Source organism: Nerophis lumbriciformis, linkage group LG20, assembly GCF_033978685.3.
Source record: "Nerophis lumbriciformis linkage group LG20, RoL_Nlum_v2.1, whole genome shotgun sequence".
Classification (NCBI taxonomy): Eukaryota; Metazoa; Chordata; class Actinopteri; order Syngnathiformes; family Syngnathidae; genus Nerophis; species Nerophis lumbriciformis.
In genome coordinates this window covers 27,289,433-27,314,362 of record NC_084567.2, presented here as the reverse complement: position 1 = coordinate 27,314,362, position 24,930 = coordinate 27,289,433, and the positions used below count along the sequence as shown (strand labels likewise).

Sequence of the window (24,930 nt, the reverse complement as noted above, 5' to 3'; positions counted from 1 at the left end):
TATAAGTCGCACCGCAGTATAAGTCGCACCTTCCGAAAATGCATAATAAAGAAATAAAAAAAACATATATAAGTCGCACTGGAGCCCGGCCAAACTATGAAAAAAACTGCGAAAAATACGGTAGTTAAAAAATCTAAAATACAACCAGTCAGATTAAAACTCAGATTAAATTCCTTGATCAGCCTTTCGGCTAGGGTATGAGGTTGGATAGTGTTAAAAGCAGATGAAAAATCAACAAATAAAAGTCTAGCATGGGTATTATTTCCCTGTAGATGTTTAACTAATATGTTAAGTGTGGTTGAAGCATCCACCACTCCACTGTGTGCCCTATAAGCAAACTGCATAGGGTCGAGTATATGCTCGATTTCTGTTGTAAAATGAAACTTTACAATTCTTTCAAAACTGCTTTTAGGGACAGGGATAATCGTGGCACGCTTCCACATACTTGGAACACGCTGTAATCTTAAAAACTGATTAAAAATATAAGAAAATATCAAACTTAGTTGCTTTGCGCATGACTTAAGTAAAATACCACTGATTTTATCAGGGCCTGGACATTTGTTAGTCTTCAGTGAAAGTAAACACCTTTCCACATGACTTTGCTCTATAATGAAGTGGTGATCATCCTTTAGATTTAGTCTCAAATCCTCAATTTTGTCATTAAAATCTTGCTGCTGGTCAAATCTAAAAAAAAAAATTTATGAAGAGCATTAGCCAAATCAATGTTAGATCTGTAGCCCTCTATCATAATGTTGCTTTTACTCTTACTTTGATGAATGCCAGCAATTGTTTTCGAGCTGAAGCAAGGTTCCCTGCCGCCAATTTATTCTCAATTTTTGTTTTATAATTTTGTTTAGCCCTTAATGTTTCAACTTTGAGTTCCGTTTTTGCTGCCTCTATATGCAAATGCTACTTCCTTCCTCTTAAGATTGGATTTAACTGATTTAGACATCCAAGGTTTAGTATTAGGATAAATCCTAATAGTCTTGGTTGGGATGATCAAGTTCTCGCAGAAGGAAATGTAAGAGCAGGTGACATCAGGGAGTTCATCAATGTCCTTATAAGAGTCAGAGAACACATCCCACATGGTGCAGTCAAAACAACCCTGCAGACAAGCAGTGGAATCCTCAGACCATATTTTAACTTCTTTGGTCTGGATTTTTTCTTTCTTCAATACCGTTTTATATGTTGGGAGGAGCATCACACAGTATGATCTGCATACCCCAAGGGAGGCAAGGGGGTGGATTTATATGCATCTCTTACTGTGCCATAACAAAGATCTAATGACTTGTTCTGTCTGGTTGGACAAGTTAATATTGATAAAAACAGACAGGGATTTCTTTAGGGACACATGATTAAAATCACCCAGCATAAAATGAGGTGCTTTAGGCAAGAGAGACTGCAGTTTTTGTACTATGTCCACTATACTACTTGTGGCTTTAGTAGGGTGAATTTACACAGTTAAAACTATTTGTGGAAACTCTCAGGGTAAATAAAATGGACCAAGCGACACCATCAGAAGTTCTACATCAGGTGTGCACAGTCTTTCTCTGACAGTGACAGCACTGCAGTAGCGCTTGTTGACATAGATACACACGCCCCCTGTGCAGGATTTCCCGTTTGCTTGTGGGTCACGATCCAAGCGAAATGGAATGCCAAATCCATCTATGATCACATCATTGTCCGAGTCGTCCACGGTAAGCCATGTCTTTGTGAACGCCATAACACAGCAGTCTCTTTAGTCCTGGAAGAAGCGAGCGTTTCCTTTAAAGCTCATCAAGTTAATTTCGCAAGGACTGGACGTTCCCCATAACCAGGGGCGGCAAGTTTCCTCATTTGCAGTTTGACAACTCCTCTTTGCCACACTTCCTTTTATTAAAGTACTTGTTGCTCAGATTATTTGAATCCTTCCGGATAAAATCAGGCAGCTGGACGTCCAGCGTGATTTGATTCAGGTTATTGAGATGCAATAGCAGGTCCCGAGTGTAATGGATTCTTGGACGTGGAAGTGACACCCCGCCGCAATCGAGAATTAAGCCAGTCAAAATCCACAAAACAGCGAAAAGTAGGAGCTCTATTGTTCCGGATGTACAGTACAATGACTAAAAACACTTATCACTTAAGATTAAAAGAAATCAGGCATAAAAACACGCACAGATTCACTCAACAAACATAGCAAGGCGGCGAAAAACACATCTGTCAGTCGCTGTACGCGCCCAATGCACATTAATTTCTACTTGAGGTCCATGAAACTGTTTTTATGTACAATAATGTTTCTTCTACAAAGGAAATTATTTTGAATGTGTTGTGTTTTTAAATAAAACTTGGTTAAAATATTTCAGTACTTTTTGAAAATTTTGAGCACATTTAAAAGTACCGCCATAATATTGATAACCGTGATCATTTTGGTCACAATAACCGTGATAAGAAATGTTTCATACCGTGACATCCCTAGCGGCTAATATAAAGCCGCACATTGAGGAGAAACCCTAAATGTAGTTTAAACCGTATGTATAGCGTAGTGCTTCTATTTTGAAGCCGGAAAAGTGAGTGATTGTTTTGAGAAAGTGTCTTGACATGTTTTAATGTCGGATTGAAATTTAACAATGTAAAATACAATTGATTTAACAGATAAGAATCAAAAGATGAAAGTTAATTTGCAGTTCAAATAATTGTGGGGATGACTTCTAGGACAGCCAAAAGCTACTTTCCTTACTGAGGAGTTGGCACTACTTGAGGGTCTCTGCTGTGCAGTTTGTTCCCTCAACAGAAGACCAGCTGACCGCCTGTGAGCGCTTTGGAACGGAGGAGAGGCTCGCAGCAGCAACCGTCACTGCACGTTGAAGACAGTACTGCTGCATTTTACAGTCTCCAAAACACAAAAAAGTGTCCAATAACACCGGGAAAAAGTCGCTAGATTTGTCGCTTGTAGCTGTTTACAAAAAGTTGGCAAGGCCTATTTGGCAACACTGCATGCGGTGGCTGTCCACTTAGAAAATAAATTTTTTGAACTTACATGTATCTGTGGTGAACGCAGGTAAACTGTCGCCAGCAAAGTTTTTTGTCGTCTGTTTGCTGTCCATGTAACATCCATGCTCGCAACGCCATCGTCACACTCATGTTTGGCTTTAAAGATGCTATTTAAAACTTGATGTGTGCCGATGAGGAGAAAGTTTGTTGTTGCAAGACTCACTAATAACCTCATTTTATCTAAAGTTCTGTCAGAGTTTGTTTTGAATGGCACAGGGCACATCACATATAAACAGTCTTAGTAGATCATCTGCAACACACCTAGTAATAGTACCTGGAATTTTTTTGTTTGCAAATGCAATTCAGAACTTGCTATTTGGGATGTAGATGAGGCCGTAAGTCTTTGATTTTGGCACTTTTGAGTTACACAAGGTCTATTTACAATGTGTAGGTCTCCTCGAGAACTGGAGAGGAGTCCGACTTCTATGCAACCATCTTAATATGATAATTATTGACATAGGAACACACACTAAATTACTCTAAATAGGACATCTGTCCAAATAAACTGAAATGAATATTTTAAACAATGGTTATGACAAAGTGTGAAAACATTCCCAGGTGTTACCTTTCTGTGTCGCCGGACTGTTCTGGAGGCTTGTGGCTTTGGAGGAAGGCTTCGATGAATCTCCGTCAGAGTCCTTGCTCGTGTCAATAGAGACAATCACATCTTTCAATCCAGATGACTTTTCTTGGGAGGACAGCAAATCGTCTGTAAGAAACAAAGTTAAAAGGACCCGCAATGAGTTATTTCCTAATTCAATCAACCATGTCTGGTTCATACTCCTACTCTACTCAGCCATTCAATTTTGCTACTTTGATGTTCAATGTGTATTTGGTTACATCAATAAAAATATGTGGTGTGCAGATACATTATTGTCGGAGTGTGTGTGTAAATGTAATACCTTGTCCATGTATATGTGAAACATCCAATCCCTCTTTCAATCGGAGGATAACAGCGCCATACTGGAAGTCAAATGCATCACTGAGAGAGAGACAGAGGAATCACAATCAAAATACAAACTCAAATCAGCAAGGGATCCGTTAATGAAAATTAAAAGCATTTTGGCTGTTCTGATAAAATAAGTTTGGTTAAATGACAGAGATCACAAATGGGCATACTGCCTTAAACATACCTAGTCTAAATGCTCACTACCTACAGTAACATTACCATTCCTGTATATTTTACACATCATGCAGATCACACAGCAAGCAAGCAAGGGGAAAGCTAAAGTGATAGAGCTTTTAAACTATGAATGAAGATTTAAGTTCATCAATGAGAATGTACAAATGTACAATACATTCAATTCAACATATAATAGGCTTGAGCCAGAAAGTATATTGTAAAAATTATATAATAATATAAAACATTATATTATGAAATATTAGAATCTTTAACTTAAAAAAAGATCAACTTACTGGATTATGCTCATGTACATCTCCACATTCATCATGTCACCATCTCTCCAATCATTCTTGAAGCCCATCACTAGTGTATTAGGCCTGAGACGACCCAAACCTGCAGCCTTAAGGAGGGAGAAAAATCGAATTTAGAAAATGCCGTCATGTGAGTACTCCACAAAGAAGTTGGAGTACTCATTGCTGTAGAGCTCTGGAGGCGAGGGTTACTTTTTGATTTGATACTGGACATAAACAATTTTTTAAATCTTATATCCCGTTAAAAAGTGTCAATCATTTATCCCCTAGAGGGGGGGGGTTACCCACATATGCGGTCCTCTCCAAGGTTTCTCATAGTCGTCATCGACGTCCCACTGGGGTGAGTTTTTCCTTGCCCTTATGTGGGCTCTGTACCGAGGATGTCTTTGTGGCTTGTGCAGCCCTTTGAGACACTTGTGATTTAGGGCTATATAAATAAACATTGATTGATTGATTGATGTATGAAATTCATTTAGAGTAAATACACCAACGACAGGACTGTTACAGTCAGAGATTTAAACAAGATTAAAAAGGTTGCTTGCTACTTGTTCAAAGTAAATTATTTTAAACCTAAAAATATACCAAGAACATAACCGGCTATCTTAAGTTACCATTAATGGTGTAAGAGAACATATATTTTAAAGATAGATGAAGAACATTTCCAAGTAAAATACAAATACTTAGTAAAGATCTTTAATTAAGAAATGAAGCAAAGAGAACACATGTACACAAAATCATTGAACTCGGATTGTTCGACTAAAGGTGTCAGAGTTCAAACGACAACAGAAGAAAATGGACGATATTCAAGGCCAATCAGCGACATGAACATACATTAATATCGAACTTGACAGAAAATATGTTTTCAAAGATTGCCAAAAGGGAACTTCGCATAATTGCACTTGTCTCATTGTATGTATGTTTGCATTCCATGTTCTGTGTTTTGTACAAGAAAAATTTGCAAAAAAACGAGGCGTGTCTCGATCTGATATTGATATTTGTCCAATATCATCAAAAAAACAAGTATTGGATGATATTGGCTTGCATGTAAAATCACATCACAATGTCCTCTATTAAGCACACAAGTAGTTATGTCACGATATGAACATTTCAAATCACGGTTATTTTGAACAAAACTATTATGGTTATCGTTATTATTATCGCTGTATTGTTGAAAAAAAGTACTTATACACACTGCAATCTTTTAAACAACTTTTATTTGGAAAAATAAAGAGAAAAAAAACGAAAACACAATATATTTTCTTGGCTTAAGAACATTAAATATTGTTCTAACTTCTTAAGATCCATATAGTTTTTAATACTAACTTTAAATATGAATATCGCCTTCCATTTTAAATCTGTAACGCAAGGGCTTCCCGTTCCAGGAGTTTATTAAAATGCAGTTTTCAATCACGGTTTTTTGAGTTTTGATTTTTAACATCCTACTACAAAATGATGCAAATATGTACTATGATTTGTGCTGATATCATATTGGATTAATATTACTATCGGCCAACACTCAAGGCTCCAATATCGGTATCGTATTAGGACACTCCTAATAGAAACTGAAGTGCCAAAAAATTGTTTTTTAATATCTGTATTTTTTTACAACGACTAATTATCCATCCTTCCATTTCCTACCGCGTGTCCCTCTCGGGGTCTCGGGGGGTGCTGGAGCGACTTTTTTTGTTACGTCCTCTACTAGCAGAGTCCATGCTGTCTGTATTTGGCGTTTGCAAACAGCTAATAAGATCCATAATACGCTGGCGTTATGTTGGGGACTGTACTGTCTGCGCATCCTCTCTTACCTAGTGTAAATGCAATTTAGTGTTGTACTTGTGAAGGCAGCGCATATTTTTGCACAGAAAGAGCTTGATTGTTTCCCAATGCAAGGAGAACTCACCACCTTGCACATATAAATGTTAGCTTTTCATTACCTCTTACTTTTAAAACAGACATCAAAGTGTGTTTTATAGTGTTAATAACATTGGTGTTATTGCTTTCCACTGAACCCTCAAATGTGCAAGTTTTCTAGACCGGAAGAAGTGCGTGAGTATGTAACATTCATTCATGAATGGCAGAGCGGTGTTCTGTTCAAGACAATGAGCTTGCTGAATGCATTACCAGTGAGGTGTACACTTAGCAGCGAGACACATTATCTCATATTCCCAACTAGGGTTGAACGGTATACCGGTACTAATAAAGTATCACGGTACTAATCAAATTAAAATGGTACTATACCACCTTTGTACAATACCAGTACCGTTTATGCTGCTGTGTGGCAGTGACTAGAGAGCAGAGGCGCATGATGTTGAGTGTGTCAAAACGCACGCACAAAGGGCATACAAGCAATAACATTGTGGAAAGAATGAATGGCAAAAAACGTAATTTGTACTGGTTAAGGGTGCGTGGACCGCAATATGGAGGTATTTGGGCTTCAAAACTAACGATAAAGGTGATGCTTTAAACAGGGAGGCACCGCGCTGCAAGTGTTGCTTTAAAACACGCCTCACCAAATGTGGCGATGAGTATTACCACCTTTGCTTCAAGCTTAGGTAAACATTTAAATAATAAGCATTCAGATCTGCACAAGGAGTTTTAAAGAGTGACAGGTAATAATGTAGTTGTTACACATTTCCAGATGCTCGGCTCCCATGCAGACCGTAGTCGAAAAACACAGGACAGACGTTCCCTCCATGGCAGATGTTTTCGTCGAGGGAAAAACCCTTCACTTTACCTGGCAATGGGTCTGCTAAGCTCCGCTTTTGGGTTAGACTGACGAGGCCGCCGAGCCATGACAATTGCTTTATTATTAGTTTTGCAGGACACAACCGGACCCGTTCATCATTCTACTGCGCAGTGCATGCGCTCCTTCTCTGCACAACGTCAGTCAGCCAACACGTTGCCATTCTCGCAAACACACACACGCTACTCTCATAAGTAAACAAGCTCCTCTGTTGTGCACATGTAGATATGTAGACACACACAGCTGCTTGGCTTGATGCCAAATACCAACGGAACTAAAACTGCCCAATTAGTGTCAACTAAAGTGAAACGACTGAATTTTGTAACAAATTCCTACATTTGTGTTTTATCTGCTACATGGCTTATCTTATTTTTCTTACAGCACAGACCAGGAATGGTAGCCATACATCATGAAGCATTTCATTTAATGCTGATAAAGTTTTTTATTGTATTCTAACTTAATCCTTTATTATAGGAGACTATATGTAATATGGAAAATTGTAAATTGTTCTTTGAGTGCAACAAGAGAAGCCCAATGTGTTTAATGTCTTTTAATTTCTATTTTAACCTTCTAAAATTGCAATATGAAACATATGTTTAATGTATTGTAAGATGTTCTAATATATTGACATTTTTTGTAGTTCCCATTATTTTGAAATGTTTTGAAAAGTATCAAAAAATATCAATATACATTTTGGTACTGGTACCAAATTATTTGTATTGGGACAACCCTATTCTCTACAGAAATATATGCAGAGCAGTAAAGCTGGGCAATTATATGATCGTGATTCATTTGAGTTTGATTACGCTGATCAGATGTTGGCATATATTACCTTGATCAAACATGGTGGAAATGTCTCTTAGAAGATACCGCAGTAGTAAACAGTTGGGAAGCAACTGTGCTTGGTAAAAATCCTGCACGGAACAATCCGCCTTTATTGACCATTGTCTAGTGTGTCTGTGAATGTGTGTGTTTATTAATGTGTTTGTGTCTGTGTGTGTGTGTATGTATGTATGTGTGTGCGACCGTCTCTGTCCACCGTCGCCGATGTAATTTTTGTTCAATCAGCGTTGTGCCTCTTCCCCCTTACCCAGATGGAAGTGCAGTCCAGAAGAATAAAATTAAGAAATATGGCTAACACGAGCACAGAAATAGAAAGACATTGGGAAGGAGCAGCAACTTCAGCAACAGACTTCAGTCTCACTGACTGCTGCAGCTTACATTGTGGTGGGTGCGGTAATCCTACTTTAAATGCAAGCTCGCAGCCGCAAGCACTCAGATTGTCTTTGTGGCTGAACTACTGTATTAGTCCCAAATGGGCGAATAAACACTCCTACTAATTTAATCAGAAAAAAAAAGAAAAAAAAAAAAAATATATATATATATATATATATATATATATATATATATTTATTTATATATATATATATACATATATATATATATATATATATATATAATACACACGCACAAATATTTATGAATTAGACTTTTTGTTTATGTGTTTGCTCTGATTCAACCCCTCTGATATAAACATGTACCGTATTTTTCGGACTATAAGTCGCAGTTTTTTTTAATAGTTTGGCCGGGGGTGCGACTTATACTCAGGAGCGACTTATGTGTGAAATTATTAACACATTACCGTAAAATATCAAATAATATTATTTAGCTCATTCACGTAAGAGACTAGACGTATAAGATTTCATGGGATTTAGCGATTAGGAGTGACAGATTGTTTGGTAAACGTATAGCATGTTCTATATGTTATAGTTATTTGAATGACTCTTACCATAATATGTTACGTTAACATACCAGGCACGTTCTCACTTGGTTATTTATGCGTCATATAACGTACACTTATTCAGCCTGTTGTTCACTATTCTTTATTTATTTTAAATTGCCTTTCAAATGTCTATTCTTGGTGTTGGGTTTTATCAAATAAATTTCCCCCAAAAATGCGACTTATACTCCAGTGCGACTTATATATGTTTTTTTCCTTTTTTATTATGCATTTTCGGCCGGTGCGACTTATACTCCGAAAAATGAAGTACTAAAAAACTTTGCAGACACTTTTTCTTCAAATAATTTTTGAGTTTGTGGATGAAATACATTTTGTTCCTGAAATAATAATTTAACATTTTTTATGTGTTGGTACACAATATTGTACAGTACCTTAAGTTCAAACTACACACTGATGTATTTTCATAAAATATAATTTACAGTATTTGAGTTTAAAAAAAACAACCTCCACAATCTGGGTCACCGCTTGCTAAAGCACTGGTGAGAAGCACTGATGTATACAATTAATCAAAGAACACAAATAATAATTTACAATTTGAAAGTGTTAATTAGTAAATGTTAACTTGAAAGAAAAGTCTTATAGTATTTAGTACACCACTGATACTTTGTTTACTGCAGAATGCAGTTTGTAATGACAAGCAAAATAACAAAAGAACTTTGAGAGGAAAAAAAGTTTTTATTTTTACCCCCACAAAACGTACCGAAAAAGAAGCGAAACCATGGCCCTAAAACCAGGTACGGACCGTAGCGTGGGTTACCTGTACTGTTACACCTCAAGTAATCACAATTATCGATATGAACAAAAGTCAGCTGTTATTACCTCAATTAAACATGGCGAAAATGTCTGTTTCAAGATACTGCAAAAGTAAACAGTAGTGATGAAACAATATTCGGTATAATCCTGCACGGGACAATCAGACTTGAATAAAAAAAAAAAAATTCCATGTGATATTAATCGTGATTAGAAGATATGAAAAAATTAATCGTGATCATTTGTTTTACCATATTGCCAAGCCCTACAGAGCAGAATATTAAATATTGTGCGCAGACTATGAAACCAGCCTTGTATGCAAATCACAATCTCTTTGGGCATATTGCACCAGTAATAAGCACAATGTTTTTCACAAATTGTTAATAAATAGTGTAAACAGGCCCTTAATGGCAATATCTTCCTACCTGAAGCAGGAACTGGCTACCCTGCCTCATGTCGTCTGCAAACACTGGTGTATAGAAAGCCTTTGTTTCATTCTTCAGCAGCCACCGCTGATACCGTGATTGCTCTGTTGCAAGATCTTTGAAGTTAGGCCTTCTGTAACCCTGTGGGACGGCAAACACACATCATGTATGAGACATTCTAAGGGCACTGAATCGATCGCAACTGGGCTGTTCAGATAGATGTTTCATCAGTCATCAGTTCATGCTCACAGTCAAGGTAGGACAGCTCTTTATACATTACCCGAATAATAATTATTTTTTTTGCACATCCTCTATTTCACTTGTACCGTGGTGCTTTGTTTTTATGGTACGTCACTTTTTTATCACGATTTGGTTTTCGACAAAAATTTTGGACAGTGTCTTGCATGCAACAATTTGTCAGCCTGCATGTGTTTTCGAAGTATTGAGAGCCCAATCAAATAATTGTTGGTGACTCAGTCTGTGCTTTTTTATTTAGTAGGACTTCAAATAAAACCAAGCCGAGTTGCCAAAGTCAGCAAGTTGCAAGTGACAGCACTTTGGTAAAGAAGGTGAGAAGCACTATTGAACAGTGCCTCCAGGATTTTGCCGGCTTTTGTGTGATTTTTGCTGCCTAAAATACTGAAATCAACTTGTGATTTTATGAATTTATTATTAAATGTTTAAGTGTAAGGTTAACTAAATACAGTATATAAATACATGTAAACTAGGAAGTGAGGACGTAGGTGTGTTGCTAAATGTTTATATACTACATTACCCAGAAGGCTTAGCGCCAAACAGGAAGTAGGTCTGAGCTACAGGGAAGGATGACAATTGTGCGGTTTCAACAATAAAAAGTTAATATTTTGTTATGCGTTGTTGTTTCTGCTTCGTCTACACAAAAAACAAACATCTGCTTCGTCTACACAAAAAACAAACAAGTTTGACAGGTAACGTGCACATTTAAGCGCCGCTCAGACAATTTTGATTGGTGAAAATGGCACTGATTGGCCAAAATGTGCTGCGAATTGCAGGCATCAGACAAAGTTGCAAGGCTGCGCTTAATTTGTCAGGGTTGGTTGAATTTGCGTGGTTGTGGACATTGTCAATTCCTGGAAGGACTGATTGAATATAAGAAAGAACTTGTGGGAAAGTACAAAGGTGTCCCCCACGTGGTTCTCCCCTCCCCTCCTTCCTCTACGCTAACTGCAGTCTTTACTAGAGGTAAAAGTGATGTTTGATGCAAAGGTGGATAGTAACACGCTACCTTTACTTCAGTAACTTTTTGGATAATTTGTACTTGTCAATTGTGATGGATCAAAAACGATACTGTACTTAACCTCTATGTGTGAGTCACTTTAGGAAAAAAACACATGACAAATACAGCTGCTGTGTTTTTGGACTGTGAGGCCCTAAACTGTGTTCATGGCGAAGCGCATCTTTAGGCTCACAAGTGACAATTCATACTAAAGAAGTCGGAAAAAAATGGAAAACTTCCGAAATGTGGGATCACTTTCATCTTATGGCACCAAATAAAGTAAACATTCTTTTTTTCCGGTTTACAATTTGGCTAATTGACTTTTCATATTTATTTCTGCAAAGTTATTAGTTTAAAAAAAATCACATTTGCTACCTATTCTTTTTATTTGCAAGTCAACGGTAGTGAGTTTTTAATCCATCAGATGGCGCCATTATGAAACACCAACATAGTGTCATCCATCCATCCATCCATTTTCTACCGCTTGTCCCTTTCGGGGACGCGGGTAACATAGTGTCAGTGCCGTGTGAATACAGCTTGTAAGTGCACCACACACTCACTGAGGCCTTATTTATCAATCAGTACTTATCTCAGTAGTTTTAATGGAACTTCAGTATTTTTGAGAAGAAGAAAAAAAAAACGTTTACTCCACTAAATTAATAAGTGTGTTTTGGTCGCTGCTTTTATTTTGATTTATGTATTGCTGCTTGCAAGACATATTAGTTTTGATTTGTGAGTGAGATTTCTGCCTCAAGCACTGTCACATGACTCATTGTCATATTGCTTCCTGTTTGTTAAGCTTTTCCCCGAGTTAAAAATGACCCCACCCTAATGCCACACTCTTTTAATTTGTTAATCAAGAAATTAGGATAAATTGTCTGGAATGCTTTTGTCACATCCAAAAATACTTCTGCTGTACACTTTGTCATCTATAGCAGTGGTGCCTAACCACCGGTCCGGGGACCGGTACCGGTCCGTGACGAGTTTGCTACCGGGCTGCAGAGAAACATTAAATAATTTATTAAAGACTGCATTTTCTTCCACTTACCTTTACGCCTGTCCCACTAGACACACCAATAAGCTTGTTTATAGATGTGCAATAACACTCCTCATAGTAAGTTGCCATTTGTTATATTTGTTATAGCTTTGTGGCATGATACAATGCACATTAAAGGGGAACATTATCACAATTTCAGAATGGTTAAAACCATTAAAAATCAGTTCCCAGTGGCTTATTATATTTTTCGAAGTTTTTTTCAAAATTTTACCCATCACGCAATATCCCTAAAAAAAGCTTCAAAGTGCCTGATTTTAACCATCGTTATAAACACCCGTCCATTTTCCTGTGACGTCACATAGTGAAGCCAACACAAACAAACATGGCGGAAAGAACAGCAAGCTATAGCGACATTAGCTCGGATTCAGACTCGGATTTCAGCGGCTTAAGCGATTCAACAGATTACGAATGTATTGAAACGGATGGTTGTAGTGTGGAGGCAGGTAGCGAAAACGAAATTGAAGAAGAAACTGAAGCTATTGAGCCATATCGGTTTGAACCGTATGCAAGCGAAACCGACGAAAACGACACGACAGCCAGCAACACGGGAGAAAGTGAGGACGAATTCGGCGATCGCCTTCTAACCAACGATTGGTATGTGTTTATTTGGCATTAAAGGAAACTAACAACTATGAACTAGGTTTACAGCATATGAAATACATTTGGTAACAACATGCACTTTGAGAGTGCAGACAGCCCAATTTTCATTAATTAATATATTCTGTAGACATACCCTCATCCGCGCTCTTTTTCTGAAAGCTGATTTGTCCAGTTTTGGAGTTGATGTCAGCAGGCCAGGGAAGCTAGGGTCGATATTCTTCTCTTGATCATCTTCGGTGGCATAAGGGACGGTGTGAGCCAAGACATCCAGGGGGTTTAGCTCGCTCGTCTGCGGGAACAAACTGCCGCCATTGCTTGCCGTGCTACTGAGGTCCTTTGTCCCTGAATTGCTCACACACTCCGGCAGATTCAATGGGGACCTGGCGGCAGATTTCTTTGACTTTATCGTTGGAAATGCATCTGCTTTGAGTGTCGCAGGATATCCACACATTCTTGCCATCTCTGTCGTAGCATAGCTTTCGTCGGTAAAGTGTGCAGAACAAACGTCCAATTTCTTGCCACTTTCGCATCTTTGGGCCACTGGTGCAACTTGAATCCGTCCCTGTTCGTGTTGTTACACCCTCCGACAACACACCGACGAGGCATGATGTCTCCAAGGTACGGAAAACAGTCGAAAAAACGGAAAATAACAGAGCTGATTTGACTCGGTGTTTGAGAAAATGGCGGATTGCTTCCCGATGTGACATCACTGAGTGATATCCATCCTGCAATGGCGCCCCATAATACACCTGCTGTGATCCTGTTTTTATGTTTTTATGTTTTTATTGTGTTGTGTTTGCTCGGTACTCGTTTTATCTTTTAACCTGCTCATTGTACAGCACTTTGGCTACCCCTGTGGTAAATTTTAAATGTGCTTTATAAATAAAGTTCATTTGATTTGATTTGATCACGTTGTGACGTCATCGCTCCGAGAGCGAATATTAGAAAGGCGTTTAATTCGTCAAAATTCACCCATTTAGAGTTCGGGAAATCGGTTAAAAAAATATATGGTCTTTTTTCTGCAACATCAAGGTATATATTGACGCTTACATAGGTCTGGTGATAATGTTCCCCTTTAATGAACATATAAAATACAAATGTGACAGATTGTAGCCAAAGGCTGATTTCCATCTGCATCTCATTACAAAGAAACAAGCCCAAGGCTCCCACTAATTCAGCGTTATAGTGAGTTGTACTTTTTATGCACTTATTTTTGCTGTATTTATCTGGCACAAGTGGAAAGCTGGTCCCTGAAAATAATGGTCCGTGGTGCAAAAAAGGTTGGGGACCACTGATCTATAGCATTGGTAATTTCCTCAGTTATTTCAATTCAACATTTCTCTGTCCTTAGTTTTCTGTAGTTTATTATATTTCTTTCTTTCTGGTTAAGATGTTAAGATAGATAGTCAATGATATCATTAATAAGCAGACAATTAATTGTATTGTCATCAAAGTCATTGGTCAATATATGATCAATTATTGTGGCAAAACAGTCTGTCTCAGGCTAGTAAGTGTTGGATATACATACAGTAAATGGACTCATCCTCTCTGAGCATGAATGCCATAAAAATTTGCTCACCGTGCGAACATGACCACAGATCATCAGACCCACGTTCTTCGTAAAGCTGTGAACCAGGTCCAGCAGAGCTGGACGGGAGTTGGGGTAACCGGTCATCACCAGACACTGGGGTCTACAGAGAATATTGGGTAAGTGTGTGCCAGTTTTACTGGGATAAATAAACTTTGATTTCATGCGGTAGCCTCTCATCGGGGAAAAAACAGACTTGAAGCAGATTAGCACATATCAAAGCAAATATGTTAAGCTCTTCGGGATTGTCACGAGAATGAGTTTAGACGACCCCGTTTAACAGCTATTACCGGTATGCTGCTTACTTCGCTACCTTTGGAACTATAAATGGCAAAAATACACTGTTTATGTTTTAACATTCAGATAGTTCCAATTTTTAACCTGCTAAAAAGCCATTCACCGAATCGGTGCCATTTGCACCCCCTAGAAAACAAAATGTATCAAGCACAATAAAATTACCTGTACAATTTTGATTACCGGTATATCTAGCAAAGTGACTTACACACTGATCTGATTGTATATGTATTGAATGCAATTTAAAAGATTCATATAAAGTCTTAAAAGCTGGAAAAAAACAAGTTGTTGCCTGCCACCAATCCCTAAAATTAGACTTAAAGCTTTTGATATATTATTACTGTTTCCCAAACATTCATTTATTTGTGTGACCCGCCACAAACAAAATAAATGTAGCATTAAAAAAATAAAAAAATAATGTTTACACTTTTTTTTTTTTTTTAATTATAAAGATTTGATGTGACAGGAAGCTAAAACTTGCCTTCGTAGTGACATATGTGCTGCCCTCTACATACAATCATGTTACACATGAGTAACAGGCTTCCATAGTTGGTCAGCACACAGTGCAGAGCAGTACACTGGCCTATAGTACAAAGTTAGTTGACAATATTAGTTTGCATGGAGTTTGGTGAATAACTGCCTGTAAGTAGAAAAGTATGTGCGGTTGTAGATCAATATTGTCTCGTTAAAATGTCATTTGATAAAAGTTTGTACAATTTCGCAAATGCGGTGCTAATTTTTGTTAGCTTGTCAATGGGATTGTCCATTCTATGTTAGCATTAAACTAGCGGCACAAGAGCCCACCTTTACCCTGTATGTATTGTTGCATTGCTTTTTTCAGTTTATACAGAACTGTATAGTCAATCGAACATGTTTCCTACATTAATGTGAACTTCCTGTGTTTATTAATATGTTACATTTTCAGCATAGTCCTGCAAACGTTTTTTTTTAGTGTTAAAAACACGTTTTTGTTGAATCAATGTAATGTGTGTAGTGGTTTCTATTCCATGTATTTGTTAAGTCTATGCTAAAAACTAACTCATGTTACTTTCAGCTCTGTTTAGATTTTTGAGATTTAGTTTATTTAAAAGGGACCATACATAATAATGAACATTTGACAGGTAACTATGTGAGATTATAGCCAATGGCTAATTTCCATCTCCAGTCCCCAGGAAAGTTGATGTTGAAATTGAGACAAACACATTCAAAACATGCTAAACAAATTCACATCAAAAATGTAAAATTCCAAGATATATGTGCCAAAGGTGCTGCTGTAGACTCCCACTGCCACATATTTACCTTGTACATTTCATGAATACGTACTGTAAAACGATTGATAAAATAAATATTTCATAGTATACACTAACAATAATTTATCTTAGGCTGAGAAACATTCTAAAAAATTAATACAATTGCCTGAAATAGGCTGATGCACATTATTAAGTTATTTTACATGTGTATTACCAGATTTATAGTAAATACAGTATATACTGTAGTAAAAGACATGAATTGAAGTTAATTTTGAGAGAGTAATTACTGATTGGGTGAAATGGCCCTTAAAAAACTAGACATAACACAACAACGTTCCATACAAGCTGTCATTTGCGTGCTTTCTTGTGTTTTATACCTGAAATTCTTAATGTGGTCTTCCACTCCGCTGAGGTGCAAAGTGTGGGTCAGAGCTTGGTGGTAGGTCAGAGCCTGGGTGGACGAGCCCCAGTTCACATCTGGACAGGAGGGAGCATGCAAAACAGAAATTGGAATTAGAAAGTGTGTTTGTGGGTAACCCTGCTGAGCCACAGGCCGCCTGGCCCATGTGGCTTTGCAGGCAGTAAGTAAGCTTTGTATGTATGTGTAGCTGCATGTCAAACTGAGTGTGCACACAGGTGTGTTCCAACATGTCAGGCCTGCATTGTTTGTAGAAAATCCAGGGACAGAACATGACAGTACTATATCTATCACATAATTCAATTAAAACATCAATGCCTGTTTTTGGCCAAATTGATCTGTATTCATTCAAGGCAATGAAACATACCTTAATATTCTGCAATATCAGTACTTTTTCTAAGCTTTGCATCAACAAAAAATGTTTATGTTGTCATGTTTTCAGTTCTAACATTTTACATATCATGATGATATAACTATTATATTTTAAAATTATATATAGGTGTACCCCGTTTTCTATGGCCAACCTTTTGTGTGCCCCGATTTTCGACCAAATGTTCACCCCAAAATTTCACCGATTTCTGTATATCGTCTCGGTTGTCGTATCGTGCTTAGCTTTTTTTTATTTTTTTTTTATTTAGTATGACTGCAAAATAAGCCACCATTGGGCCCCCAAAAGTTGCAAATATATACAGTAAATATCAAATTTGTACACTGCTAAGATTTCAAATTTACACAATAATCTTTAATTTTAGCATGAATAATTATATTTGGTCTATTCTACTTTAAACATTTTAAAATTGAAAAAATAACCATTTATATAAGATATGTTGGTTTTCTCCAAATAGAATATCTTCTTTAATGATTCTGCAACATCATGAGGATGCTTCATTTAAGAACTGCAAGTTGAATAATATTTTAGAATAAAATATTTATTTCTAGCTAGTCCTGCTAATTTCTAACTATACAATCCTGAATGTAGGATGACTTATCAGGTACAATTTACTAGCTGCATGGACAATTTCACTAGTTTTTAATATTTTTTTCCTAAAATATAGTCTTTTTATCTTAAGTTTTGTTAGCTCTTTTTTGCAGTGCAAATATTGCAAATTGACCTGTTGTCATCCTGCCTCGTGAATAACTCTCGAGTGTTTGTAGCGCTTTGGCGCCGTCCATGGTGACGTCATGCACGCCCTAAAAAACTGATAAGGAAATTGTTACCAAAACTGGCAAACTATTCCAAGGAATCAAAACACTGAGACACGTTTTCCAACAAATATATCCAAAGTAAATTAGCATCCAGCGAGTGCATTTTTTTTTTAAATGGAGCCTTATATTCTGAGTGCTTTCAATCAGGCATACTTGCTTTGTTGTCATGGAAACTTGCAAACATTACCTAGAAGCAGTCTGCTACAAATACACTCGTTTGCCAGCCAAGTGCTTGGGCAAGGCCGAGTTTGTAACCAGAAGTGACCTCAAGTGCAACAAAGGTATCAAAATATGGTACAGTTTGATTTTACGTTAGTCGGTACTCAGTAGTACCGACAACATTCTATTGGTACCTGTAAAACTAATACATTTCTGTAAAATGTTTTCGTTTGACCTTTTGAAATGGGTTACTAGGAAAACCGAGGTACAATTTTACAGAAAAATTCCCCCCCAAATTTCAAAATGCTTCGGAGAGCACGTTTTTGAGACTTACAATCAAAGTATGGTATAGTATAGTATGTACATTGCAAAACTACAAAGTGTATTATTGTCAAAGTAGAATTAAATTTGTAGTTTAAAAACAAAAAAACAATTTAACCCTCTATGGATTATATGTACTGTACATTAGTAGATTATAATTTACTTTAATAATTGCAGTTAAACCAATTAATTCCTCAGTATAACAAAAAACTTTCTAAGTTAAAAGAGACCTATTTTGCAAAAACAACGTTTCTTACCTATTGGTACCTGCTGCTATGTATTTGGGATCTGCATAAGTCTCGAAAAAGACACCAAACAGTGGAAGCATGGCGGAGATATTTATAAAACAATCTTGCCTTCCTTTATACTTCAGCTGTTATGTCAAAATGTGCTACCCATAAAAAAAAGCTACCCAACGCTACTGAGCATGCGCACGCATACGCATCAAGGCTAAAGTTTTCCTTAATCAAAATTATATACTTTGTGTAAACTTACCTCGTGTAGACTTTGTCACGCGCGCTACAAGTAAGTAATTATTTTTGAATTATATTACTGACCAGTATGCATGTAGACACTTACACTGGGAGGAAGTTTACATAGTATATTAATGGACAGTAAGCGACGAATGTAGACAATTAAAGCGTGAGGAAGTTTACATTGTATAATAATGTATATTAATGGACAGTAAGCAATGCATGTAGACAGAGTGTGAGGAAATTCCCATTGATGCAAATAATGGTAGCCTACATTTTCGTTTTCATCAACATTGTTTAAACAGGAATAGCAACGTATAGCTTTTCTTGACAAAGCAGCTCATTTCGACAGAAAAGTTAAAAGTTTAACTTAAGAACACTGCCAAACGAGCTGTTTGGAATTTATTATTTTGTGACATTTTTGTCGGGTGTGACGTCAGCTGATTATCCACATATGGTAGAAATGTACACATAGTGCCTTGCCGCGCCCGCCATCGCAGCCTCCGCTGTAGTCATAAGCTCCTTTTTCACTATTCCCTTGTTGTGGGGCAGACTGGGTCGTGCATAGACATGCATCCTCAACTGCTGTCATTCCTAATACAAAGTATTGCACTGCTCTAACTTATATCAGTCAATAGACTAGATATGGAGGCGTTAAAATCAACAACAAAGTGGGCGTGGAGAAGACGTAAATAAGACCGCCCACAAGAAAGCAGAAAGCAGCTTGAAAATGGTCTTTAAAACATAATCTATGCAACATTTTGACCAAAGAACCACAATTACATGTTATGGAGACTAAAAGGAAGTGCTTTAAATGTAGGGGGAAAAAATCATAATATGACCCCTTTAAGCAATCTGTTAATGCCGCTGTTGCTCAGCTGATTAAATGGCGTGTACACAAATATGTCTAATTCTGTTAAAAGTATGTTCTCATTCATTACAGTGTGTGGGAAATTAAAAAAGTTTTACATTTTAACAGAAATAAATGATGGAAGACACTCACCTGGCTTTTTATAGCTGACGTAAATGTAGAGACCAAGGACAATGACGTTGGTGAAAAGAGCAGCCCACCAGTTGATGACAAACATTACCACACAGCACAGTACAGCTCCAGCAAGAGAAACCCACATGTTGTAATACTTGAAGCTGGGGCGCCATCCTGGGGAATTAATAATACAAGTTTAGATGCAAGACATAGAAATTTAAATGACCTGTGATTATTTTAAACAGCCATTCCTCCTCTGTTAAGGCTCTGATACTACAGTGCAGTCATCCTTCGCCACTTTGAATTTTGCGGCTTCACGCTTTCATTTTTTTCTAATATATATATATATATATATATATATATATTTTTTTTTTTTTTTTTTTTTTTTTTTTTAATCATACCATGCTTCCTTGTTTTGGGTTAGACGATGGTCTCTTATTAGACAAAAATATACATATTTAAGCAAATATTACGTATTTTGGCTTTAATTAAGCATTTTCACGCATAAAAATGACTAAATGAACTTAAAATAATACATATAAGGTAGTGTACTGTATTGCACAGCACATCATCATCGAACAAGTTGCTGTAGTTTCACAGGTTAGTGGTTGTGATTAAGAATTGTTTTTGTGCCAATGTGTGAGACTCTATACTATGGTACAGTAGTAATGGGTAAAAGACACCACAGTAAAAGTATGGCATACAGCACTGCTCTGGTCAATGAGTCAAATAGCAAACAGGAAAATAACATAATTTACCTTATTAGGCTCTTTAAGATCAAAATTATGCCACACTTTTAGTTAGTTCCATTTAGATCAATGATGGTGATGAAAACTGATGTCAAATGCAACACACCACTCTTATGACTTCTTTCAGTATGAGCAGTCCTTTCATTCAAATGCCACAGCAGTTGTATCAGTTGTTTTTCTTAAAGTGACACACATTGATAAATCAAGGGACAGTATCACCCTTTTTGTTTTGTGAGGCATTGACGCTTCAGTATCATTTGACCCAGCACTACTACAAGCTTATTTATGTCATAGATGTATTACAGTACAATATATGTCTTATTTTATATTATTATGTCAACTGGATGGATGGATGTCAACTATATTGGGTAAAATGAGAGTAGAGGTGACATGAGAGTGTTATTTTATGTCCACAGGGCTCTTAAACTGTTTTAAACTATTAACAGGGTTTGTGTTAACATATTTAGAAACAGGTTTTTTATACTTTAACTGACACTAGTTGATTAATGTCAGGAAAATTCACTTATTACTGTCTGGTTGAGAACCAACAAACAGCCATGAACGAGGCACGACTTTAAACCAAAACATTTTTAAACATTGTTCTGTGGCTTCTGTCCCTCCTTTTTGTGCTTGATCATACCAAACTGCTGCACAAAAAAAGAGCTCGTTGTGTAAACGGGCTGCTGGTATATCTACATATACACCCCTGCAAAATGTACAATTCTGTTAAAATGAAGGAAGAAAGTATTAGATGTTTAGGTTGAGTAGGTTTGTCAAATAAATACAATTATTTTCGACTAAAAATGGGCCAACAACATGAGAAGCACTTTTTTAAATGAACTCTGTCAAGGTCAAATGTTACAAAAGGATGAATAGAGGGTTAAATAATGAGTTATCAGTTTGTTACACGATAAATCACAAAGTTATAACAGCTGCAAAGGAACTTTATTGACTGGTTATGAAGGAAACTAAACTAGGCTGATTGGTTTTTAGTGATGGGATATAGTTGCTCTGCCTTGTTATACAATGACAAAGTCTAAAACCACAAGACATAAAGGGTACATTGACTGAGGCATAACTCAATAATTAGCAGGGTTTTTCCCTGAGTGAGACTGGCTACAAAGAGGCGTACATTTTTATATTTATTTTTTTTATTGTAATTTCTTCTGTCAATATTTTGAAAACAGTTTGCCTCAAGTTGAGTCATGTACCATTTGTGTCCATGTACGACAAAAACATAATCTGCTTGGTGAGAGAATCTGTACCTGGAGCACAGCTAGAGCGCTGAGATTATAGGAGAAGAGAGCACATAATTTAATAAGTAAAATATAAAACATTGCAGTTCAAACAGTGCACATTTTAAAGATCAGTAATAAGACTTCATTCCATCTAACATTGTAAATATATTCCACAATATTTGAATTGATAGTTTTCTAGAAACTATTAAAAAAATATTGCCTTTTTTGTGGAAGCAATGTGAGGAACACAATCAAATAGCTCTTATTAAACGCACTAATCCAAGCAGAACCACAATGGACTGTTGGGCTTTGATCCAGCAGTACCTTCTGATTCCAGCAGATAAATGTTAACGTTGCCAAAAATGCTCTAAATTCTGCTCAAATTGTTGAAGCAATCTCCTTAACAGGTGTGCCATAATGGCCTTAAAGGGTCAATGTACTCTCGTAAAACTACCGGTAATAAAAAGTCGCTCCAGGATTTCGTGATGTTGCTATCCAGCCAATTTCAATTCAATTTCAATTTCTAAAGATTTTACAGAATTCCCAAAGTATGTCGACGTGTAACAAGAGTCATTTTCCAAACTTCTATCATTCTTGTGGCGTTCATGACCACATTAGGATTTATCAGTCCAGAACTTACCTGGTGAGTTAGCCAATGAAGCATGGAACACGGAAAAGTTGATCAAGGCATAGGAGGCCAAAAAAAAGTTAGAGATAATGGGGGCGATGATGTTTAGTTCCGCTGCAAAAACAAAATATTTAGATGACCAGATGTTCTTAAATATGGCAGTCGTGTAACAATAAGAAAATTATTTTGCACTTGTCAGTACAGTATATCGATGAGCAGTTTGGGCCACCTACCAATGAGGATGAAGGCAAGAGCGATCACAAAGGTCAGGATGTAGCCTCTTAAAGGCTCATTGTTCTTGCCATAACCTTTGGCAAACAAGGTCAGGCTGGGGTAGATGTTGTCTTTGCATAAAGCCTATGAAGAAGATGCAGGGAAAAAACAATCATACTGTTGATATATTCTATTAGGAGTAGGGGTGGAACGATTTACAACATTCCCAGGTCAGATCTTGTCACGATTGGTGTATGCGGTTTTGGTTCGGCTCACATTGTCTTATGTTTCAGTCCTATTTTGTTGTTTTTTCTGGCTAGAACAAAATGCGCATAACACCGCGTGAATTTTTATGTGAACTGACTTTTTTTTTTAAATTTCCAACTGTATCGACGAACATTTTTTAACACCAGTGCGATGGAAATGTACACTTAAAAAATACCCGTCGACTACAATCTTATTTAAAATGGTATTTTCCAGCTGTCCTGACTGGTGTATGATTGAGTGCAGGGAAGACAGAAGGAAAAGTATACATTTTGAGTGAGATGGTTATAGAGTCGTCCCTCGTTACATTGCACTTCATATCGCGAGACTTCACCACATCGAGGATTTAAATAAAAAAATAATTAAGCATATTCCACATGAGTTTGACTTGAATTAAGTTTTAAATGAAGGTTTTTTTTTTTGTATTTTTAATATTACAGACTCAGTGTAGTGTTGTGACTATTAACTATGTTCTGGTGATATTGTGGAAATACAGGAGAAACTAAAAAAATATAGAATATCATGCAAAAGTTCATTCATTTCAGCAATTCCACTTCAAATTTGAAACTAGTGTGTGATATGAACTAATTCCATGCAACGTCAAGCCATTATTTGGTATAATTTTGATGATCATGGTTTACAGTTTTTGAAAACCCAAAATTGCCTGAGATTCTAAATTGGAGGTTTTAATAAGCTGTAAGCCATATTAATGAATATTATATCAAAAGAAGACTTAAAAATATATTGAGTTGAATGTTATGAGACTATTTCCTACATTAGTATTTCCTTGCAAATCTAATTGCTGGAATAAACAAACTTTTGCACATTATTAAAAAGTTTTGAGTTACCTATATTCAACAAGCGTTTGGGTTAGACTGCTAACAACAATAGACAGCTAATCTTGGCGCTACCAATATTTCAGTACTTTTTGGTACTTTTCTAAATAAAGTGGACCACAAAAAATGTCATTATTGGCTTTATTTTAACAAAAAAAATCTTACGGTACATTAAAAATATGTTTTTCTTATTGCAAGTTTGTCATTAAATAAAATAGTGAACATACATGACAACTTGTCTTTTAGTAGTAAGTAAACAAACAAAGACTCCTAATTTAGCTGCTGACATGTGCAGTAACATATTGTGTTATTTATTTATCATTGTGTTATTTTGTTAGCATTATAAAAGGACAAGTGGTAGAAAATTAATGATTAATCTACTTGTTCATTTACTGTTAATATCTGGTTATTTTCTGTTTCAACATGTTTTATCTACACTTCTGTTAAAATGTAATAATCACTTATTCTTCTGTTGTTAGATACTTTACATTAGTTTTGGATGATACCACAAATTTGGGTACCAATCCGATACCAAGTACGGTAGTTACAGGATCATACATTGGTCATATTCAAAGTCCTCATGTGTCCAGGGACATATTTCCTGAGTTTATAAACATAATACCGGTATATATTTTTTTTAAACGAAAGAAGATTTTGTGATGCTAAAAAATATCGATGTAATCATAGTAGTAGTGACTATAGACGCTATTGTACTTGGTATCATTACAGTGGATGTTAGGTGTAGATCCACCAAGGGCGTTTGAAGAGTTGGGGCTGCAGGGAATTCTGGGAATTTGTTCTGTAGTGTTTATGTTGTGTTGCAGTGCAAATATTCTCCCAAAATGTGTTTGTCATTGTTGTTTAGTGTGGTTTTACTATATGGCACATGTTTGACAGTGTTGGCGTTGTTCATACGGCCACCCTTAGTGTGACATGTAAGGCTGTTGATTAGGTATGCCCTACATTCACATGTATTCAGTGTAATCAAAGTTAAGATGATGACCTTAATGGTTAATGATCGGACATGATGAAATCTTGTGTTGACTTTATCAACTATAGACATGATTTTACTCGTCCATTATTATGGCTCCAATGTGCTGCCCGCGATTGATACTTGAAATAGTCATATATGATTGGTCTCCATGGAGACAAGGATTAGTGATATTTAAGTAGTTACAACACATAGCCGCTAGCTAGCGGGCCATGTCTTAAA

The 24,930-nt window shown here is 36.6% G+C and overlaps 1 protein-coding gene across 2 annotated transcripts in view; it reads right to left on the bottom strand.

Moving 5' to 3' along the window:
- The window catches only part of slc12a2 (solute carrier family 12 member 2), a 121,032-nt gene that overhangs the window by 26,076 nt on the left and 70,026 nt on the right, over positions 1 to 24,930 (bottom strand). For both annotated transcript variants that reach the window (XM_061980731.2, XM_061980730.2), the window contains exons 12-20: positions 22,638 to 22,761; positions 22,417 to 22,518; positions 19,808 to 19,963; positions 16,605 to 16,704; positions 14,675 to 14,786; positions 10,184 to 10,324; positions 4,447 to 4,553; positions 3,933 to 4,012; positions 3,596 to 3,739 (exon numbers count right to left, since the gene is read on the bottom strand). In XM_061980731.2, coding sequence (XP_061836715.1) covers positions 3,596 to 3,739; positions 3,933 to 4,012; positions 4,447 to 4,553; positions 10,184 to 10,324; positions 14,675 to 14,786; positions 16,605 to 16,704; positions 19,808 to 19,963; positions 22,417 to 22,518; positions 22,638 to 22,761 — 1,066 coding nt within the window. The remainder of the gene's footprint in view (positions 1 to 3,595; positions 3,740 to 3,932; positions 4,013 to 4,446; positions 4,554 to 10,183; positions 10,325 to 14,674; positions 14,787 to 16,604; positions 16,705 to 19,807; positions 19,964 to 22,416; positions 22,519 to 22,637; positions 22,762 to 24,930) is intronic.